Below are 21,504 nucleotides of genomic sequence, written 5' to 3'. Positions count from 1 at the left end.
AACTTACAGCTTTAATATTGACGATACTTCTATATAACCATTCATCTTTCTTTTCAACCCCTTACAACCCTTTTTTCTTTTTTTATATTTAATCAACAGCCTACAAAATAAGTTTCAAACTTACAGCTTTAATATTGACGATACTTCTATATAACCATTCATCTTTCTTTTCAACCCCTTACAACCCTTTTTTCTTTTTTTATATTTAATCAACAGCCTACAAAATAAGTTTCAAACTTACAGCTTTAATATTGACGATACTTCTATATAACCATTCATCTTCCTTTTCAACCCCCTTACAACCCTTTTTCGCATCAAAAAGAACCCTATATTCTTACGCAGTTCGTACACAGATATACCAAATTTCATTTAAATCGGTTTAGTAGTTTTGGCGTGAAAGCGAGACAGACAGACAGAGTGAATTTCTCATTTATAATTTTAAATAAGGATTATTATCTGAACATATTATCAATATCTAACTTGGTTTCTGCAAATAAAATTAATTTTATTTCAGATGTACTGAGCGAACTGTATCCAGTAGGTGGCGTTGAGCACGGAGAATAAGAGCGGGAAAAAGACGCGGGAGAATCGGTCGATGTTGATCGCTCTGGTCCTGGCTTTGGCCGCTTCCGCTGCGTCCTGAAAGGGAGACTCTGGTAATGATCATGATCCAGGTACTAGGGAGTTCTAGATGTGTCTAGAACTTCATGTTGGGGTACTAACTAGTTCGTCTGTAAGAGATTGCTATAAGCGATAAGGCCGCCTTTTAGTAACCACATTTATTCAGTGTAATTTTCTAGATGTTTCTAGACCTTTTAGTTTTCGGTTCATGTTGGGGTACTAACTAAGTCGTTTGCAAGAGATTGCTTTAAGCAATGAGGCAGCCTTTTACTAAGAGGATTTATGCAGTGTTCTTTTGTATTTTACTTACTGTGCGGAATAAAGAGTTATTATTTTTTTTAACCCGTGAATATTTCTATTGGTTTTACTATTATTAAATCATATTTATGTACTTAAATACATACTACATTCTGAAACTGTTTGTATCCCAAATAAAATAAATAAACCTTGCATGCAACTGAACTGCGACGGTTGAGATGGATGTGTGGTGTGACGAGGATAGACAAGATAAAGAATGAATACATCAGAGGAAGTATGAAAGTGGCACCGATGTCAGAGAGGTTAAAGAGTAATCGTCTATCGTGGTATGGGCATGTAATGCGTAGGAATGAAGATCATATCCTAAGGACGGTGTTACATATGAATATGGATGGTTATAAGGGTAGAGGAAGACCGAAAAAGAGATGGATGGACTGCGTGAAAGATGATAAGGAAAGGGAGTAAATAACGAGATGACTGCGAACAGAGATGAATGAAGGTGAAAAACATATTACGCCGACCACAAATAAATGGGATAAGGAAGAAGCAGATGATGAAATAAATAAAACTCGACATAGGCCGAAAAACAACAATACCTGAATCTTTGAGTAACTGCTCGATGATGAAAACACCGGTAACAAACTAGTTTTATGGCATATTGCATTCCAATACTTAGAGGCCAATTTTTCACTAGAGAACTAACCTAGTGGAAAATGGACGTGTCAAGAGGTACATTCCTTATGACGACGTATTAGCTTTTTTTGTTGGGGATTTGGACTATTGCCAGGTGCTTGGACCTGTAGCACTGCATATTTGCTTGCTTGCTATTACAATAACACTAAAAAAAATTACATACCTTAGGCTTGCCGGCTCCGTCCCCAAGTACTATGTTAACCAAGCAGTACTCCATTAACGCCATAAACACGAATCTGATATAAAGAAATGGTCATACTCGTGAACGGTGCAGCTAGTAGGAACTGGTCTAGTCTTATCACTATGATTGATTTATTTTTTTACTCATTTAATCATCGTATAGATGGTTACATGAGTAAAAAGTGGATAAATTGTGTGAAACCGCAGGCACAGCTAGTAAATATATAAATATGTTTTTTGTAAATAAATAATATAAATACAAAACATCTCAGATCGATACAAATAATCATCATCATGAATACAAATGTTAGTACCGTTCGAGGAATCGAACCCGCGACCATCGTAAGTAAAGCGGTGTGCTCAACTGCTACACCACTAAGGCCGTTAAATCTCATTCGATACATAAAAACCTATCTAATATATAAAATTCTTGTGTTACAGGTTTCGTGTTTATACTCCTCCGAAACGGCTTGACCGATTTAGATGAAATTTTATATGTACCTATATTCAGTAGATCTGAGTGTAGGCTTACAACTAATTTATTTATTCCTAAGTGTTAAGGGTGTAAGGGGTGTACCACAATCTTTTTTGTTCCATTTACACGACTAATTTTTTTTTTTTAATTTTTATAATGTGGCGTTAAAAATACATACAACCCTAATTTTTCACCCTTCAATCACTAACCCCAATTATTTAATAGCGATTTTAATTTATACGACAAAACAACGTTTGCCGGGACAGTTAGTTACTATATATAAATTGACTCACACTGTACAGACAGACATAAATGCATCGACAGCTTTAAGGTACGACACGGGCGGAAGCTGCGCCTGCGATTTGGCGTGCTGCGTGGACAGCGTCAGCAGTGACGTCACGCCCAGCGTCACCCGCGCAGGTGCCGCATCAGGCTTTATCCAGAACGATACCCACTGTATTGAGAATAATTAATAATTATAATTGTACGGGGATTGTGGATTCAAATTAAGATGAGTTTACGTACTTATTTATTTTCTAAAGATTTAAGATAATTACAATTTTTTATTAAGTTGCGCTCGCGCATCTGTAGGCAATCATAATGTCACCGGTCGATCGTGTCCTCCCGCTCCCCACGCACCCGCGTCCCCGTTGCTAGGGCGTCAACAATAATCAAAAAATACCCTAAACTTATATACTCATATATCCTAAATATATGCCGTATAGTCAGAAATTTTCTTCAGACAGACAAATCCGATATTCATATGTAATATATTATATTTATACTTTTTACTGGAGTAAAAAGTCTCTTCATGGAAGACAGAGCGAATCTATGCCAAACTCATGTCGACAAGAATGCGTCGAACAAAAAGCTGAAACGCGGTGAGTTCTTCCCAGAGACAGAAGCATTCATGTTAGCGATTCAAGATCAGATAATTAGTACCAGAAACTATACAAAGCACATTTTAAAAGACAGAAACTCGCCCAATGATATGCCGACATTGCAAGTGTTCCCGAGACCATTCAACACATCACGGGTGCTTGTAAGACGTTAGTACAAAATGATTATAATCACCGCCACGATCAAGTTGCTACAATTATACACCAATACATAGCACACAAATATAAATTCATAGAAAGTAAAGTTCCATATTACATATATATTCCAATCAATGTACTCGAACATGCCCACTGTAAACTGTACTGGGATAGAACAATAATTACTGACAAAACCGTACATCACAATAGACCCGACATAACATTACACGACAAAATCAACAAAAAAAGTATATCTTGTAGATATAGCCATCCCAAACACACACAATATACAAAGCACCGTCAATGAAAAACTAACAAAGTATATAGATCTAGCAATAGAATTAAAAAAATAATGGAAAGCACACACCATCCACATAGGACCCATAGTTCTGTCATCCACAGGAATTATACCAAAAAGTCTTATCAAACGCCTAGACACGTTGCAAATCCCCTCCTCTACAATAGACCTATTACAAAAAGCCGTTATTCTCAACACATGCCGCATTGTACGGAAATTTCTGTCGTCTTCACTTTCATCATCCTTATATAACTTTAAAATTCATCCACACTTGACTAAGGCCCGCGTGTTTGAATGTATTAAGGGAAAATGACCATTTCGATCCCTGTTTGAATTGGATGGGGGATCACAGGGACAGATCAGAGGGGTTCACACCAGTGTGTGAATTTTCCTGAGATATTCTCCCATCCAGTCTCATGATAGCAGAGCTTGTATTATGGTGTTTTTTTTTGTAATTAAATACATATTATGCATAGAAAACACCCAGACCGCAGGGGCGGATCTTGAATTTGTAGGGCCCTGGGCTAAATCTATTTAGGGGCATACCTAATTATATTACTTTACTAAAAAATACACCGACCAAAAATTCGACCCGTTCCTTTCGATAGACGCGCAATTGCATGGGTTAATTCATCTCAGGGTTGCCAACTTTATGATAGGTTTTTTAACATTGTAGATATTTTTTATATTCTAAATATTGTTTCAGTGGGGGCTGGGGGGCTTTATATCTTCGGGGCCCTGGGGTACAGCTAAAGAAATCCTTAGGTAGATCCGCCCCTGCCAGACCGAAATAATCATACGCATGAGCATACATATTTGTGCTTGCTGTTACTTCTGGCAGGGGCGGAGATACCTATCACCGTGCGATCGAACCCACAACTACCGGATACTAAAGCAATGTGCTAAACCGCTACCACCGAGACCGTCATATGATGTTTTTGAATAAATAAATAAATAACTAAATAATTTAGATAGATAGATAGATAAAAATTTTATTCACGTTAAAGACAAACAAACACACAAAAACACTGTATAATAAAAACAAAAATAAAAACTGATATACAATTACATTAGCCAAGTCAAACAATTTCTATTCAACTTACGGACATGATGACGATAAGGCATGTTGGTATGTAGGTGTTGAACAGATGGTACCCGAGACGTCGTTTCAGTTTGAATATCACCTCCAAACACGTGAAGTTACCTGTAAATAATAATAACCATTCATTCAGCACTAGCCATTCCCGTGACTTCGTCCGAGTCGAATAGGAACCTTGGATAGTAGAAAATATTTAATCATTTAACTCAAAAATGCGATGGAAAAAAGTTACATCGTTCTAGTTTGTAAAAATAATGAATTTCCATACAAACTTTGAATGAAACTTATTTTTAAAGCTGTTGATTAAATAATTATAGTATTTAATCAACAACCTGAAAAATGAGTTTCAAGTTCTAGCTATAAATATGACGACAAAATTTGTAAACTCTGAAAAAAAAATTGTAAAAATGACGATACTTCCATACAACGGTTCGTCTCCCTTCTTAAACCCTTCAACCTTTTTTCGCGTTAGAAAATAGTCTATGTCCTTTCTTAGGGTCTAGATTATCTGTGTACCAAAATGTATCATTTAAATCTGTTTAGTAGTTTTGGCGTTACTCCATTAACAAAAATATTAATTCCTCACCCTGGTTCACTAAATCTAGAGTTTATAAAAATCGGAAATTTTACACACTCCTTATACGACTTCGTTTTGGTCACGCTAGATACAATAGTCATTTGTGCCGAATGAAAATAATTGATTCAAATGCATGTCAAGAGTGCAATAACAGCAGTCAGACCCTAAATCACATATTTTTCGAATGTTCCGCTTATAATATTCAACGCTTGGTCTTTATTGATAATTTACTGAACATTTACAAGAAACCGGAAAAAATCCCGCGCGACATCCAAGACATGCTAAATAATTTTGAAACGTATATACCTATATATTTATACGTTACCTCGATATCGATGAAACTTTAAATAATTGATACAAGGACATGGACTACGGATGAGACTTAAATTTTGAACACGAATGAAAACAATAAATAAACATACATAAGAATTGGCCTTTGGCCTCATCACTTGTTCAAATATGAAGAAGTTTAAAAGTAGACTAGGCTGTACGGTCTAAGGATCTTTGCCTGTTCCATCACTGAAAAGGAGATGGACGAATATGGGGGAAAAAAAATAGTTTTGGCGTGAAATCGCTATGTCTGTCTGTAGCGCTTTCACGCCAAAACTACTAAACAGATTTAAATGATACATTTTGGTTACAGAGTTACTTTCGCATGTATAATATTTGTAAGGATTATGCATTTCTATGTTTTCGATTACGACTAATCGACTGAAAGAGAATGGACATATAACATAGGTCATCTTTTATTTTAAATTAAAAAAAACGCAGACGAAGTAACGGGATACAGCTAGCAATCTAATGTTGAGTTAATTACGAAATATTGGATTAAGATAAAGAAATTTGGTTTTCATCCAAAAAGATTATGATGCGACTATGGTAGGGGTGAGCAACCTTTTTCTGCAACGAGGCAACTTAATTTTTTTTTTCTGGGCGGCAAATAAAGTAACGCTTAGTAATAATTTATCAAACGTTATTTATAATAAATATTTGAATAAAAAATATAAAATAAAAAGTACAAATTTCATACACAAACTTTTAAGCAAAATAATCAGCCGACGCGGCGCATTTATTTTGCATGTGTGAACATGTCGCCGACAAGTAACTCCACAGAAAAAAAAGTGGTTTAGTACTACTTACTAGTACTACTTTTTCTTTTCATTCATTTCATTATAGTAATTAATTTTCTAACAATATTTTAATGGCGGAAATTCGAAAAAAGAATTCAATTTTACAAATTCATGGCGGGCCGCATACATACACATTTAACAGGTCGCAAATGCCCCGCGGGCCGCGTGTTGTTCAACCATGCCCTAGATGATAATCGAATGATCTTTTCACCATAAAAAGATATAACACTTTAGGGGCAATAAACGGCTTATACTTTATGAGAGATTAAACCTACATATGTTCATGTACACAATGGTTTAATTCTCTTTACAACCAATTTTAATTAGAACAAGGCTTTGAATGATTATACAATTATTATTATGCTTTTAAAAGGAGCAAGGTTTGAAGGCCTACAAATATTGTTAAGAGTATTTAGGATAGACTCCTTTTAACCAAATGCGCATTGCTAACTAGCTCTCCTCCGAAACGGCTTCACATATTTTTATGAAATTTTATGCATACTCATGACTTGTACTCATAACCCTAAGTAATAAGGGTTTGGGTATACGCTGGCAGGGCACCAGTGGAGGAATATAAGATGAGTATGTCAGGTCAGATGACGTAACTGTTCTGAAAATATTCTCATGAAATTAAAAATTCTCAGGACTTGTACGTGGCTGACGTACAGCTTGAAAATATTCTTTTCAGTAGCTTAAAATATTCTCAGGACTTGTACGTGGCTTCATCTCACTTGTACGTACTTCTCGTGGCTGAAAATACTTGTACGTGGATGAGTGGCTGAATATTCTCATGACTTGTACGTGGCTGAAAATATTCTCATGACTTGTACGTGGCTGAAAATATTCTCAGGACTTGTACGTGGCTGAAAATATTCTCATGACTTGTACGTAGCTTAAAATATTCTCAGGACTTGTACGTGGCTGAAAATATTCTCATGACTTGTACGTAGCTTAAAATATTCTCATGACTTGTACGTGGCTGAAAATATTCTCATGACTTGTACGTGGCTGAAAATATTCTCATGACTTGTACGTGGCTGAAAATATTCTCATTCTCATGACTTGTACGTGGCTGAAAATATTCTCATGACTTGTACGTGGCTGAAAATATTCTCAGGACTTGTACGTGGCTGAAAATATTCTCATGACTTGTACGTGGCTGAAAATATTCTCATGACTTGTACGTGGCTGAAAATATTCTCAGGACTTGTACGTGGCTGAAAATATTCTCATGACTTGTACGTGGCTGAAAATATTCTCATGACTTGTACGTGGCTGAATATATTCTCATGACCAAGCATCTCGTACTCGTACGTAAATTCGTACAGTTTGAGTTCCTGTGCCTTCATATCCTGTGATAGCTTACCAGTTGAGTAGACCTGGGTGCAGTCTGCTGTTCTATTCTGCACCAGCTCCAGCTGCGGTAGTTCTATGTTCTCATCCACAACCAGGGGCACATCAGGATCCCATTGGAAGATCAAGTCATCTGTCGTATGGGATACTGGAATAGAAGAAAATGACATTTTTTATATTTAAACTAGCTGTCACGGCAAACGTTGTTTTGCCTTAAAATAATAATAAAAAATTTAGGGGTGGACTACCCCTAACATTTAGGGGGATGAAAAATAGATGTTGGCCGATTCTCAGACCTACTCAATACGCTCACAAAATTTCATGAGAATCGGTCAAGCCGTTTCGGAGGAGTATGGAACGAAAACTGTGACACGAGAATTTTATATATAAGATAATAATAGCCCTGGACAATTCACACAGCGCCATTTAGGCTCAAGATAAGAATAGAGCAGCCCGTATTATAGGTACTACATAACGGATATATTTTTTTTTAAATACATACCTAGAAATCACCCAGTCCGATCAAACATTCATACTCATACAAATGTTTGTACCATGTGAGGAATCGAACCCGCGACCATCGGATATAAAGCAATGTGTTAAACCGCTAAACCACCGAGCCGTTGAAGAAATGCCCACTTGAACACTTTTTCATTGAAACAGTCAAAATTATAAATTAACGTATCATTATAATCATCATTACATAGTATAAAACAAAGTCTCTGTCGCTGTCTATCGGATTTAATTGAGGTTTTTTTAATAGATAGAGTGATTCAAGAGGAAGGTTTATATATATAATAATACATATACACCCGTGCGGAGCCCGGGCAAGTAGCTAGTATAAAAATACATATAATTGTTATGTCTAGCGAAATGAGTACAAGGGAATTTTTGGTTTACACAATCTTATCTGATTACAGCATGTTTGGCTACTGTTTGGGTGTAAACATGTCGCTGTAAGTGCATCACGAGGATGGTATGGATTGATCAATTGGAAATTGACAGTATCGACCACTGATAACACAATTAGTAGGTCAAAGACTGATAATATTGGCAATAATCGCGAATTTACGAGAGAATTTAGTAAATGTTGAAATCTATTGAGGACATTTTTATAAAAAACTAACTACTCGCCTCGGCTTCGCACAGGTGTACATTTTATATTAATAATTACAACCAACTAGGTCTCTTGAATCACTCTATCTATTAAAAAAAAACGCTTCAAAATTCATTGCGTAGCTTATTTGTTTGTTTGTTTGTACAAACGTGCTAATCTTAGGAACTACTGGTTCGAATTGAAAAAATATTTTTGTGGTGGATAGTCCAATGTTGAAAAAGTCTTTAAGCTATATAACATTACGCTACGATCAATAGGAACGGGGCTGCAATGAAAAATATTGCAATAGGTGGGGAAATGAAAAGCATACGAAGTTGCCCGGGCCAGATAGTGATAAAGTTGTAGAAAATTGTCAACAATATAAAAAGAATATATAGGGGTGGGCCACCCTTATCATTGTGAGTATGAAAAATTTCATAAAAAATTATAAAACCGTTTTGGAGGACTTTGGTAACAATCATCGCGACATCAGAATTTTATATATTAGAGTGTAGGTACTCGTATATTAGGAAGAAGAAGAAGAAATAATCAAATATATTTATAACTAGTATTAGAAGTAATTAATTGTATAGAAATATATGTAATGACTAGTTATTTCAGATGTTGCCAGATTTAAACAATATACACCTATATTTTAAAAGCTTTTAGTTAACTTGCTATTTTTATAGCGTCGGTAGTCACTAGACTACCGACGTTTAATGCACCTATTTTTTTCCTCTCTTTATTTTCTCATCGCTTTATTTCCGATAAACAATCTTCGTCAGTATATATAGTATTCTTACACGTATTTCATTGTAGCCTAAACGTTATCTCAATGGATATGAATGAAGTTTGTATCTATCAAACACCTAATTACCAGAGTGGAAGGTAAAATATTGTACACCACGGAGTACAATTTGTCAGAGTCATGTAGAGTTCTTCATTTTTCATGTTACAGCAATATTTTTTTGGTAATGAAATAGACCAGAGGTTCCCAAACTTTTTTGTGTCGTATACCCCTTATACCTACCCTTATTCCTATTCTTACCTGGTATTGAGTTTTTGTAAATTTCTAATTGTAGTAAAGTTTAGTATTAAAAACATAAAGGAAAAACAACGATATGACCGCTGTCGTAGAATAGAATAGAATAGAATAGAATAGAAATAATCTTTATTCAAATAAACTCATTACAAGCACTTTTGAATAGTCATATTTTGATTCTACCACTCATTCGGAATGCAGATTCATCACAAGAAGAACGAGCAAGAAACTTGTGTGTTGCTCTTTTTAATAGATGTTTTTTTTATATAAATAATTACAGTATAACAAGTAAGAGGCATGCGATAATCAACATAGAAATCGCTACGCACTCATTACTAGTGTAATTAAATAATATTGTCAGTGGTATGGATTTTAGTTTTTCTATAAATACATTATTATCGTTAACGAATTCTTCAATTTTATAGTAAGCTTTTTTGCAAAGGAACTGTTTTATTTGACATTTAAATCTTTTTTCTGGCAGATTTATAACAGACTCTGGTATTTTATTGTAAAACCTTACGCAATTTCCATAAAACGAATTACTAACTTTAGCCAAACGACATTTAGGTAAAAGACCCCTTGCAGTTTGTCATAGACCTCTTGGGGTCGATATAGACCACTATGGGATCCACTAAAATAGCCTAACGCAAAATAATTCCTAATTCGATAAACTATAAATCACTTTATGTTAATTTTAGTAAGAGAATATTAAAATATCAACCGCTCGTTAAGAACTCATCAAGAGCTATTTATAAATCGATATTACATCTCGCCCCGTCACCAGTACACTTGACTGATCTCTCACGATAAAAACGAGCTGACTTCAGAGGAATGACGAGAAGACTCGAGTGGCCCTTGCCCTATATTCTGCGTACCACTCAACCGTCAAATTCTGTATCGCCCCACAAACTTTACTTACGGGTTGAGTGTTTTCAAAATGTAGGTATGCGGTATGTTTAGGGACTTGTATATAAGAAGTTTATTCAAATAATAGTAATTTACAGCTATATATAGTAATGAAGAACAGTATACAAAAATTAGTGATCAGAAGTACAATAGTTGAAGAATGTCTCTAGAAGAAGTTAGTTAGTGTAGATAGTTTCCCGCGCAAAAGCAACGCGCCACAGATTCAAAATATAAGGACGGCGCGCAGCCGCAGTAGGATTGATGAGCGCACCATGGCAGTATGCGATGTTAGTACTATGAGTATTAACAGTAGGTCTGGTGAATTTACAGGGCACAGAGGTAGCAATTATGGGTATTGTTTGCCGTTGGACTTCATATTATATATTCCGCGTAATTGAATAGGAAGTGCTGCATCCATCTTAATTAGGGTTGTCACCTATTTATTCTATACTAGGTATTTTTTTTATTTATAACTCTTTATTGCACCTTAAAAACAATACAAAAAAAACAATATTCATAATATACAGAAAGGTAGGCTAGGTACAAAAGGCGGTCTTATCGCTAAAGCGATTTCGTCCAGACAACCTTTGGGTAGAGGAAAAAAGACAGAAGGTGGTGGATGGCGCAAAATGGAATTAATAGACAGAAATAATAATAGTAATATATCATATATATCCATATATACATATATATACACATAATATAAATACATATACATACATCATACATAATATAAATATAAAATTAAAAAAGTAAATTAGTAATAATCTAAGCAATGTGCAATTAAGAAAGAGACAATTTAGTAGAAAGGAAAGGATAGTAGAAAAAAAATTTAATGAGACAGATAGTGTGATTTTACAGCGTTTTTAAAAATAGGTATGTATATTAATATATAATAATAATATTATAAAGCTGCTGTTTGTTTGTTTGAACGCGCTAATCTCAGGAAATACTATTTCGAAAGTCATCAGAAATGGCAACCTCTGACAGGCATCACAATATTCTTTCAAGCTTATATTCCTGCTCATGTGAGGTTCCTTTCAACGCGCACATGACACCGCTGGTGTTTCAGGCGTCCATAGGCTACGGTAGCCATTTACGACAGGCCGTATATTTATTTGCCAAGGTCGTAGTATAAAAAAAAGTTTAGCAATTTCCATCAGATGGACCATTAGCTCCTTATAATATTACTACAGACATGTATATATAATAAAAATATATATTGTTAATAAATAAATAATAATATATATTGTTTTAACAAACCTACCAACTGACTTAAAATTTTTATTCGAGTATAAAATATATTTCTATTTAAAAAATAGAAACGCCTTTTTAGGGCTAAAGTTAAATAATATTGCGACTATAAATTGAGATGTAAGCTATCCTATCTTTCAAGTTGGATCAAATTGCACACAATGTGCAAATCATATTTGCAATTGGCTCAGTAGTTTAGGAGTCCATCGCGGGCAAACAACGTGACACGTCATTTTTATACATAAACATTATAGTGAATATATATTTTTTATTATACAGAAGGTAATTGGAATCTATATTTTCTCGTGAAATTAAATTATTCTAATACTATAAATAATTTTTAGATTGTTGTTCATGTCATATTACCTACCTGTTCGATATTACAATACGTTTCCCTAAGGTTGCCTTGAAAAGATTACTTTTAGCAATAAGGCCGCCTTATCGTAACGATACACGTGTCCTTTGAGATATTTTTACGCTTCTTATTTACTATATGTTGCAAATAAAGTATTTTTTAACCATCTATCTACTAATTGCAATAACCAAAGAAATCAAGTTAATTTTCTGTGCATAAAATAATAAATATTTTGACACTAAAATAAGCTGGGTAGTAATCTGGCTGCATATTATAATTAGACGTCAAGTGTCAAGTGTCAAGTGTCGAGTGTCGAGTGTCGACTCAAGTGTCGCGGTGTCGGCGCGACTCGAGTGTGGCGGCCACTCTACTCAGAACAGACTGAATAACGAGCCAACATAAGAAAATAGATATAAAATATATGTCCATAGAGTTGAAGTAATATAAAGCGTAAAGCATATCATCATCATCATCATCTCAGCCCGAAAGTCCACTTCTGGACATAGGCCTCCCCCAATGATCTCCACGACGATCGATCCTGCGTTGCTCGCATCTATCGCCCTCCAGCGATCTTAACCAGATCGTCGGTCCACCTAGCTAATGAATATAAAAAAATTAAAAGTAAAAATGTAAAGCATATAATAACTAATAAATAATAATATATTGAACAACAACAAAATTAAAAAAGCACCACGAAAGAATAAAGTAGAAAAAAAATTAAAAAGAACTATTGTAACTTCGCGCGTTTGAAAGTTTACACATTTACTATGGACAGTACAGATGTTAAGTGATAGTGATAAGTATCCGAAAAATATATATCTGTGGAATATTGTTATTTATGGTACACATTTAATAAAGTACGGTTCTGTCTTGACATCTTCCTTCTTAGATGAAAGGCCGACCGAGTAACAAGTCTAAAGACTTTGTTTGTAATTTTTTATTGTACAGATTATTAACAGATACATGTTTTAAAAAAAATGGTACAGTGGCGCACTTATCCTAAAAGAGGGATTTCTTACAGTCAACCTTTGAGTACAATAAAAAAATACGCGAAAAGCAATATATATACATATATATAAATATAGTACAGGAAATAAAAGTAAATCTAATAATAATTTTAATAGAAACATAAATTAATAATAATAATAATAATAACCTCAGGACAATTCACACAGCGCCATCTAGACCCAAGTTAAGCTAGCTAAAGCTTGTGTTATGTGTACTAGACAACTGATACAAATACATAGATTTTTTTTTTTCGTAAATACATACATATTACACATAGAAAACACCCAGACCGATACAAACAATCATACTCATGAATACAAATGTTTGTGCCATGCGAGGAATCGAACCCGCGACCATCGGTAGTAAGGCGGTGTGCTAAACCGCTAGACCACCGAGGCCGTCAAAACAAAAAATTCAAAATTATAACAACAAAATATATATATAGAAATACACATAAATATATAAACATATACATAAAAGAAAATGAAAAAATATTATAAATAATTGGAATATTAAAAGAGCACAGAGTACTTAATTGTAATCCCTAAAATGCCAATAGGAGTTGTCTCGCTCAGGCATATTTCCATATCTGGTTGCCAGGATTACAGTATTACCAGCCGACAGCTTCCAGCTTCATCTACCTACTGCATGGCATCGATGTTGCGACAACACACCCTTCCAGTATAACAGTCTATGGTATTTAATTAATTGATATTTAATGCCTGATGGCATTCTCTACCAGTCAACCGTCGCGTTGATGATTTGGCTGAATATTGCTACAGGAATTTCGAGTAGTGTTAGATAAGGAAAATTTTGGTTTGATATCTTCGGAGCCCAACAGGAAGTGCATTCCAAAGATTAATAGCAGAAATAGTAAACGATTGAGATGAGAAGTTAGAACGATGAGAAAGTGTATAAAGCAGGAGATTAAAATTGGTATCAGCTAGTACAGTATAAATGCTACTTACGGCTTTCCATCTGCAGCTTGCACTCCTGCGTATCATGAGGGTAGATGAGGAAGTTCATGGCGCAGGACAGCTTCAGGGTCAGCTTGACCATGTACAATATGGTTTTGTCCTTGTACAACCATACGTAGTGGTTTGGGATGGTCATCGTTTGGAAGGTCACTGATTTGGCGTTCTTGAAAAAGGAGTCCGGACGCCACATGTGTTTCAGCCAGTCCACTTCTAGCAGCCTGGTGGAAATTTTCAATTTAAATGTACGTCTTACTAAGATTTTAAAGGCGAAAGTTTGTGAGTATGGACGGATGGATGGGTATTTGTTACTCTTTCACGCAAAAACTGCTGAACGAATTCTATTTCACTATGACTGATTTCCTCTTATTAATTGTTTAACCAGTTGGTTATATATTCAATATTTTTTCTATTTGAGTATTTAATTGAATTAGTGATAATTGGTGGTTTGTATTCACACACTTAAACTTAAAAATGTAGAGTAATAATAAAATTATTTAAAAGAGCAACACGCAAGTTTCTTGCTCGTTCTTCTTGTGATGAGACAGCTTTCCGAACGAGCGGTAGATTAAAAAAATGTAATGACTATTCAAAAGTGCTTCAATGTAAGTTTATTTTAATAAATGATTTTCTATTCTAATAAAACTATACAGCTTATAAATAAGTGCCATACAGATGAATGTGCGAGGGTCAGCTAGTTATTTATTATCGGCCAGACCATAAAAAAATACAAAAAGATCTTGGAACCAGCAGTAACGAATTTAATTAACTTATAATTTTGTCAATGACGAGCCAAATGTGACTCGTTTTACATGGCAAAAAAGTAAATGTAATATGGGATATCTGAAAAGAGAATGTTTTGCGTGTGTGCGTCAAATACTACCATGTTTTTAACACACACACACTTATATAAATAACCTCTTGTGTGAGATTATAAACTAATGTATTTTTATGCATACATGAGCAATTGTGCTATTGTAGCTAAAAACAAAATCAAACCTGTATTCGGACGTCATATTCTCTGGTAACCTAAGACGGAAGTCCTTCCAAGTTTGCGCGAAGAATATATCAGCCGCGTATGTCTGTTAAAAGATAGATAGATCTATTTTTTTTATGGATGATAATGGAATGGTACACTCGTCTACGGTAAACACTGGAGGTGTGTGAAATTCCAAAAAAAAATATGCTGAATCCTCAAGTCAAGCTCATGTAGAAAGGTGTGGCCTAAAATATTATTGTTATACAGCAACCTTGCAACGTCGGGATTTCAGCGGGTCATAGACAAAACGACGGCGGTTACAGTTTATATTCAAAACTAGCTGTACTAGAGTCTTCGTCCGCATGGAATTTAACTTTATTTTTTTTAAATAAAAGTAGCCTAAGTTACTCCTTATTACATCGGCTACCTGGTAAAAAAAGTCCCGTCTAAATCGATCCAGCCATTTCAAAGATTAGCCGGAACAGACAGACAAAAATTAAAAAAAAATATATTTTGGTGTATGTACCTTATTTATATGCATATGCATGTAGTAAAAAACTGTTATTTCAGTATTACAAACAGACACTCCAATTTTAGTATGTATAGATTGGCTAACGATCGCTTACGCATAATTATACGCATCCATTTTAAAACATTTTTAAGTAATTAAAAAACTAACCAGAAATCTCCGATTTTTAATACCTTCAAGATCACGATCAAGATCCTCCTCTCACTAAAAGCCACAAACTTTTTTTGAAAATCCTAATTATTGCTCCACTTGGGAATTGTATGCTCATATTTTACACTCACTTCAATTGGAATTACTTGATTCATAAATATTTTACCATAGAGTTTTCATCAATGGAGTCCAGCCCCATAACTGTAACGTGGAAGTTGACTATGGTCGGCTGGTCGTTGATCTTCGGCGGGCGCATCTTGTCATACAGCCGAGGGTCATCAGGCAGCAGATCTTGGAATGTCAGCAGAGTTGACCTGGTGACAATTTTTTTAACTGGTAGATTGTCATTCCTATATAAAGTTATACCCAATTATTTTACTCTATATGACATGAACTTGCTAGCAATGTACCTTGTTAGGTTGACCCGCACTTGGTTTGCCCTAGAAACCATCATGATAAATTCCTGATGGCTAACTGACCTGATCTCATGTTCATCTTATCCTTTACTTGTGCCCCGCCAGCGTATGTCTAGAGTAGTGAACGCATCATTCCATTATCATCCATAAAAAAAAACATTTCACGAAACTACTTAGCTAAAAACCTACAAAGCAGGCAGATTCTCAAAAGCCTCTACCTACCTACTTATCTCTATATAATTATAAAAAAAATCCTCGCAGCGATTGTCAGATTGTTTCATGTTCATGGCTGCACCATACATCAATTTCCATTAAAAAAATATGACGTCACCATTTTGCCATTAGGCCGGCAGTTAGTTTGTTTGGTATTCAACTACATAATAGAATACTTGTATTATACGTACATACTATTTTTATCATTACATTGTATAAAACAAAATCACGGTCGCTGTCTGTCCGTCCCTATGTGTGCTTAAATCTTTAAAACTACGCAACGGATTTTGAAGCGGTTTTTTTGATAGATAAAGTGATTCTGGAGGTAGGTTTATATATATAATTATATATAATTGTATTACAATACATTGACACCCGGGCGAAGCCAGGGCGAGTAGCTCGAACTGTATATATAACAGCGGGACCCCCAACTGAAAGCAAATAAGTATTGCATGAAGGGTTGCATTTGTAAAATTTGTTTTGTAACGGAGAAACAATTAGTTAGATGATGGCAGAGGGACCAGTAAACAGAACGAAACAGGTAAAATAATCTGAATTATGAAAAAGCAATGAAATATCAGCCTGATGCTACGCTCACCAGATGTTGTGGAATTTAGTATGGACAGGGTCACATGTAAAGTCGACCTATTCCCGTTCAGGGTATTTCTGACAGATATAGTTTTATTTACATTTACTATAGATTAGACAGTATACAACTATATTAGACAGTATAGTTTACATCATATCTGATATATATATCTATACTAAATCCGTTTTCGAGATATTTGAATTTAATTGTTTTTTACAAAAATAATCTCGATTTTCTGAATTGAAGTCATATAGTCATATATGTGTTGGAAACTCGCAACAAAAACTGATTTATACCTCATTAAAAAATTTAATAAAATAAATTTATTAATGAGGTTCAAATAGAGAACTCTGTGTAAAGATGAGTACGAGAGTTTTTTTGTTTATGTTCTTTTTAATAAAATTTTACCACGTTAATTATATCGAAATTATAATAAAAATATAATTACAATTTGGTGTTTTATAATTGTTTTTAATGGATATATCCACGCACCTCGTTGAGAATCACACATGTGTTACCTCCATGCGTCCAAGTGTAAACCTTCGTGATAAATTTCTAGTGAATTCGCCTGATGGCTGATGTATTCGATGGGCTAACTGATCTGATCATCCTATCATCCTCCACTAGTGCCCAGCCAGCGTATACCGTTAGTACAGGCGGAAGCACTATTCCGCTATCATTAATTTAAAAAAAATTGTTCCTGCAGAAAACGCCTTTAAATTAAATGCAGGCAAATTGTATAACCTACAATTCTTTATTACAACTTTACATAGTACAAAATAAAGTCGGGGTCGCTGTCTGATCGCTTAGATCAGGGTAGGCGAACCAATGGCACGCGTGCCATTGACGGCACGTGACACAATATTTTGGGAACGTCGTCGATCATAAAACTGTTTAAAGAAGCTGGCTCATGCTATTTTAACAATATTTTCACCTACCTATGCCTGCGAATCATTATTTTCAGAGATGAATAACATTAAAAACTCGGTTAGAAACTGTTTGACACATGAATCCAGTTATGCATGCATTTTGCTGCTTACGTAATGTCAACAAACTAGTTTTACCTAAATGCCGTTTGATGAAAGTCATAATTCGTTTTATGGAAATTGGGTAAGGTTTACAACAAACTCCCAGAGTCTGTAGTCAATTTGTCAGAAAAAAAATCAAATGTGTCATAAGATATTTTCTTTGTAAAAAAACTTATTATAAAATTGAAGAATTTATAAATGATAATAATGTTTTTGTAGAAAATATCTAACTTAAAATTCATAGCGCTGACAATGTTATCTGATTGAACAGAGATTAAGTGCGTAGCGGTTTCTATGTTGATTGTCGTATGCCTAATCCTTGTTGTTAATTAAATGTAAGTAAATCAATATTTATTTAAAAGAGCAACACATAAGTTTCTTGCTTATTCTTCTTGTGATGAATCTGCATTCCGAATAAGCGATAAAATAAAAAAACTTGACTATTCAAAAGTGCTTATATTAAGTTTATTTGAATAAAGATTATTTCTATTTCTATTTCTATTTTGCTAAAAGTAACATCGTACAAGCCTGACATAAATTTTGTCATCTAACCTGCAGCAACAGAAGTCACTCAAATTTTACAGTAATTTAATTTATGCTTGTAATGAAAACAATCCAGAATGTACCTCTTTTGTTTACTTATTTCATAGAGAGTTTTGCTAGTATTTATTAATAGTTGTCCCGCGACTTCCTCCGCGTGGAATTTAACTTTATTTTTCTAAAATAATAGTAGCCTAAGTTACTCCTTATTACATCAGCTACCTTCCAAAAAAGTCCCGTCAAAATCGGTCCTGTTATTTTAGAGATTAGCCGGAACAAACAGACCGACAGACAGACAGACAGACAAAAATTGTAATAAATGTTATTTTGGTGTATGTACCGTATTTGTATTTATATGCATGTAGTAAAAATCGGTTGTTTTAATATTACAAACAGACACTCCAATTTTATTTATATGTATAGATTATTATTTTCCAAATAATCAGAAAGTCAAAATTATTTGATGGCACGTCAATGACCCCATTAAACTTTTTTTGGAAAAAATGGCACGTTGATGCATGAAGGTTCTACCCTTACATCTTTTAAAAGACGCAACCGATTTTAATTCAATTTTTTCGACGCAAGTACATAGATGTAAAATAGCATTGATAAAACTGGTTTGTACTGTTTTTCTTTTTCAATTTTTTATCAAGATCTCTGGAAGACGATGGTTGCGAGAAGTGCAGGACCGATCGTCGTGGATGTTTGGGGGAGGCCATTCTCCATTAGTGGACGTCTTCCAGGCTGTGATGATGATGATGATGATTTTTTTTTTAATTGCACTGTTTTTAAAACTGGTATCGTCCCCAAATATTACATTGTATAGGGCGATATGTTAATCCAGCACTATTGTAAACCATAACCAGTAAGGTGATGATTAAAAATCCTATTGTCTAATTAAAAAGCTTGGTTTATAGTCTCTTTATAGCTCATAACACTGCCACGTAACTATGGCGACAAATTAAATTCCATAAAGCTTCGTGTTCTTAACTACATACATACTAGCTATTACTCTACTTGACGGCCTCGGTGGTCTAGCGGTTTAGCACACCGTCTTACTTCCAATGGTCGCAGGTTCGATTTCCCGCACAGCACAAACATTTGTATTCATGAATATGAATGTTTGTATCGGTCTGGGTGTCTTCTATATATGATATGTATGTGTTTACAAAAAATATATAGATATGTATGTATTTATCAATTATCTAGTACCCATAACCGGCATAACACAAGCCATCTAGACCCAAGTTAAAGTACCTAATAGTTTAACTTGAGATTAGATGGCGCTGTCTGAATTGTCCTGAGATTATCATAGTATAAAACAAAGTTCGCTGTCGCTGTCTGTCCTTCCCTATATATGCTTAAATCTTTAAAATTATGCAACTGATTTTGAAGCGGTTTATTTAAATAGATAGAGTGATTCAAGAGGAAGGTTTATATGTATACATGTACACCGTGCGAAGCCGGGGTGAGTAGCTAGTTATTATTATTATACGAACCACTACATCAATAACCTTTCCTCAGGTTATGAAAATAATAATGTAATAATAATATCCCAACTCACACAGCGCCATCTAGTTCCAAACTAAGCTGAGCTTGTGTTATGGGTACTAGACAACTGATACATATACATATTTTTTCAATAGATTCGTAAAGTACATATGAACACCTAGTGCAGTACAAGCAATCATACTCATGAATACAAATGTTTGTGCCGTACGCAGAAACAACCATTTATGAAGTTTAAAATCTTATATATAAAATTCTCGTGTCACAATGTTTGGTACTATATTCCTCCGAAACGGTAGGACGGTAAGTAAAACGGTAGTTTATATGCATATTCAGTAGGTCTGGGAGTCGGGTACTATCTATTTTTTATACCTAATCTATAAGGATTGTCCACGCCTAACATTTATTTTTTATTTTTTGGACAATTTTATTTTTTAAAATACAAATTATTTATAATTAATTACATATTTACAAATTTATTTAAAAGAGCAACACATAAGTTTCTTGCTTATTCTTCTTGTGATGAGTCTGCATTCCGAATAAGCGGTAGAATAAAAAAACTTGACTATTCAAAAGTGCTTATATTAAGTTTATTTGAATAAAAATTATTTCTATTTCTATTTTTATAATGTAGCATTAAAAAAACATATATCTAACGTTAAATTTTTACCCTTCTATCACCATACCCTATTTTTTTAAAAGCGATTTTAATTTATATGTCAAAAAAACTTTGGCGGGGTCACCTAGTAATATATATAGCTTAATTACTTTATTAAATACTTACTGAGCATAACAAAGATCCGTTGCTCCTAGCCACAGTCTTAGAATCACGGTGGTGACCCACAACAGTTTTTCCGCTGCCATTTTTCTTTTTAAATCTACTTTCTTAATTTCCCTACAGACTCTTTAAACGTGCTATATGAAACATTTTAATATAATCGAAGTTATAATGATTAATAATTTAACTTATATCAACCTTTTTAGTCGCAAAAATATATCCATAATTATCATTAAAAGTATTGTATTCTTACGAACAATTTTTTATAACATTGATAAAAGATTTTCCCGCTCAAACTCACAGATCTGTTATAACCGCGTGAACTTTGACAGCTGCGGCCGAAGCGCGGGAAATGGACATAATGACGGACAGCGTGCAGCGAAAATTCAACATTTGAGTTCCGTTTGAACGTTTCAT

General features: G+C 34.4%; 1 protein-coding gene across 1 annotated transcript; it reads right to left on the bottom strand.

Moving 5' to 3' along the window:
* Window positions 1-510: 510 nt before the first annotated feature.
* LOC131842685 (glycine receptor subunit alpha-2-like) lies at window positions 511-21,173 on the bottom strand. Its single transcript, XM_059191260.1, has 9 exons — window positions 21,094-21,173; window positions 16,181-16,328; window positions 15,356-15,438; window positions 14,351-14,577; window positions 7,735-7,869; window positions 4,666-4,766; window positions 2,521-2,681; window positions 1,736-1,808; window positions 511-639 (listed from the first exon to the last, which is right to left on the bottom strand). The coding sequence occupies exons 1-9, from the start codon at window positions 21,171-21,173 to the stop codon at window positions 511-513; spliced, it is 1,137 nt and encodes a 378-aa protein (XP_059047243.1).
* Window positions 21,174-21,504: the final 331 nt, after the last annotated feature.

The sequence above is a fragment of the Achroia grisella genome, unplaced genomic scaffold (assembly GCF_030625045.1).
Source record: "Achroia grisella isolate CSIRO2021 unplaced genomic scaffold, CSIRO_AGI_Agris_v1 utg241, whole genome shotgun sequence".
NCBI classification, from domain to species: Eukaryota; Metazoa; Arthropoda; class Insecta; order Lepidoptera; family Pyralidae; genus Achroia; species Achroia grisella.
Note: the sequence above shows the minus strand (reverse complement) of the source record. Positions and strands in the feature narration are given on the sequence as shown.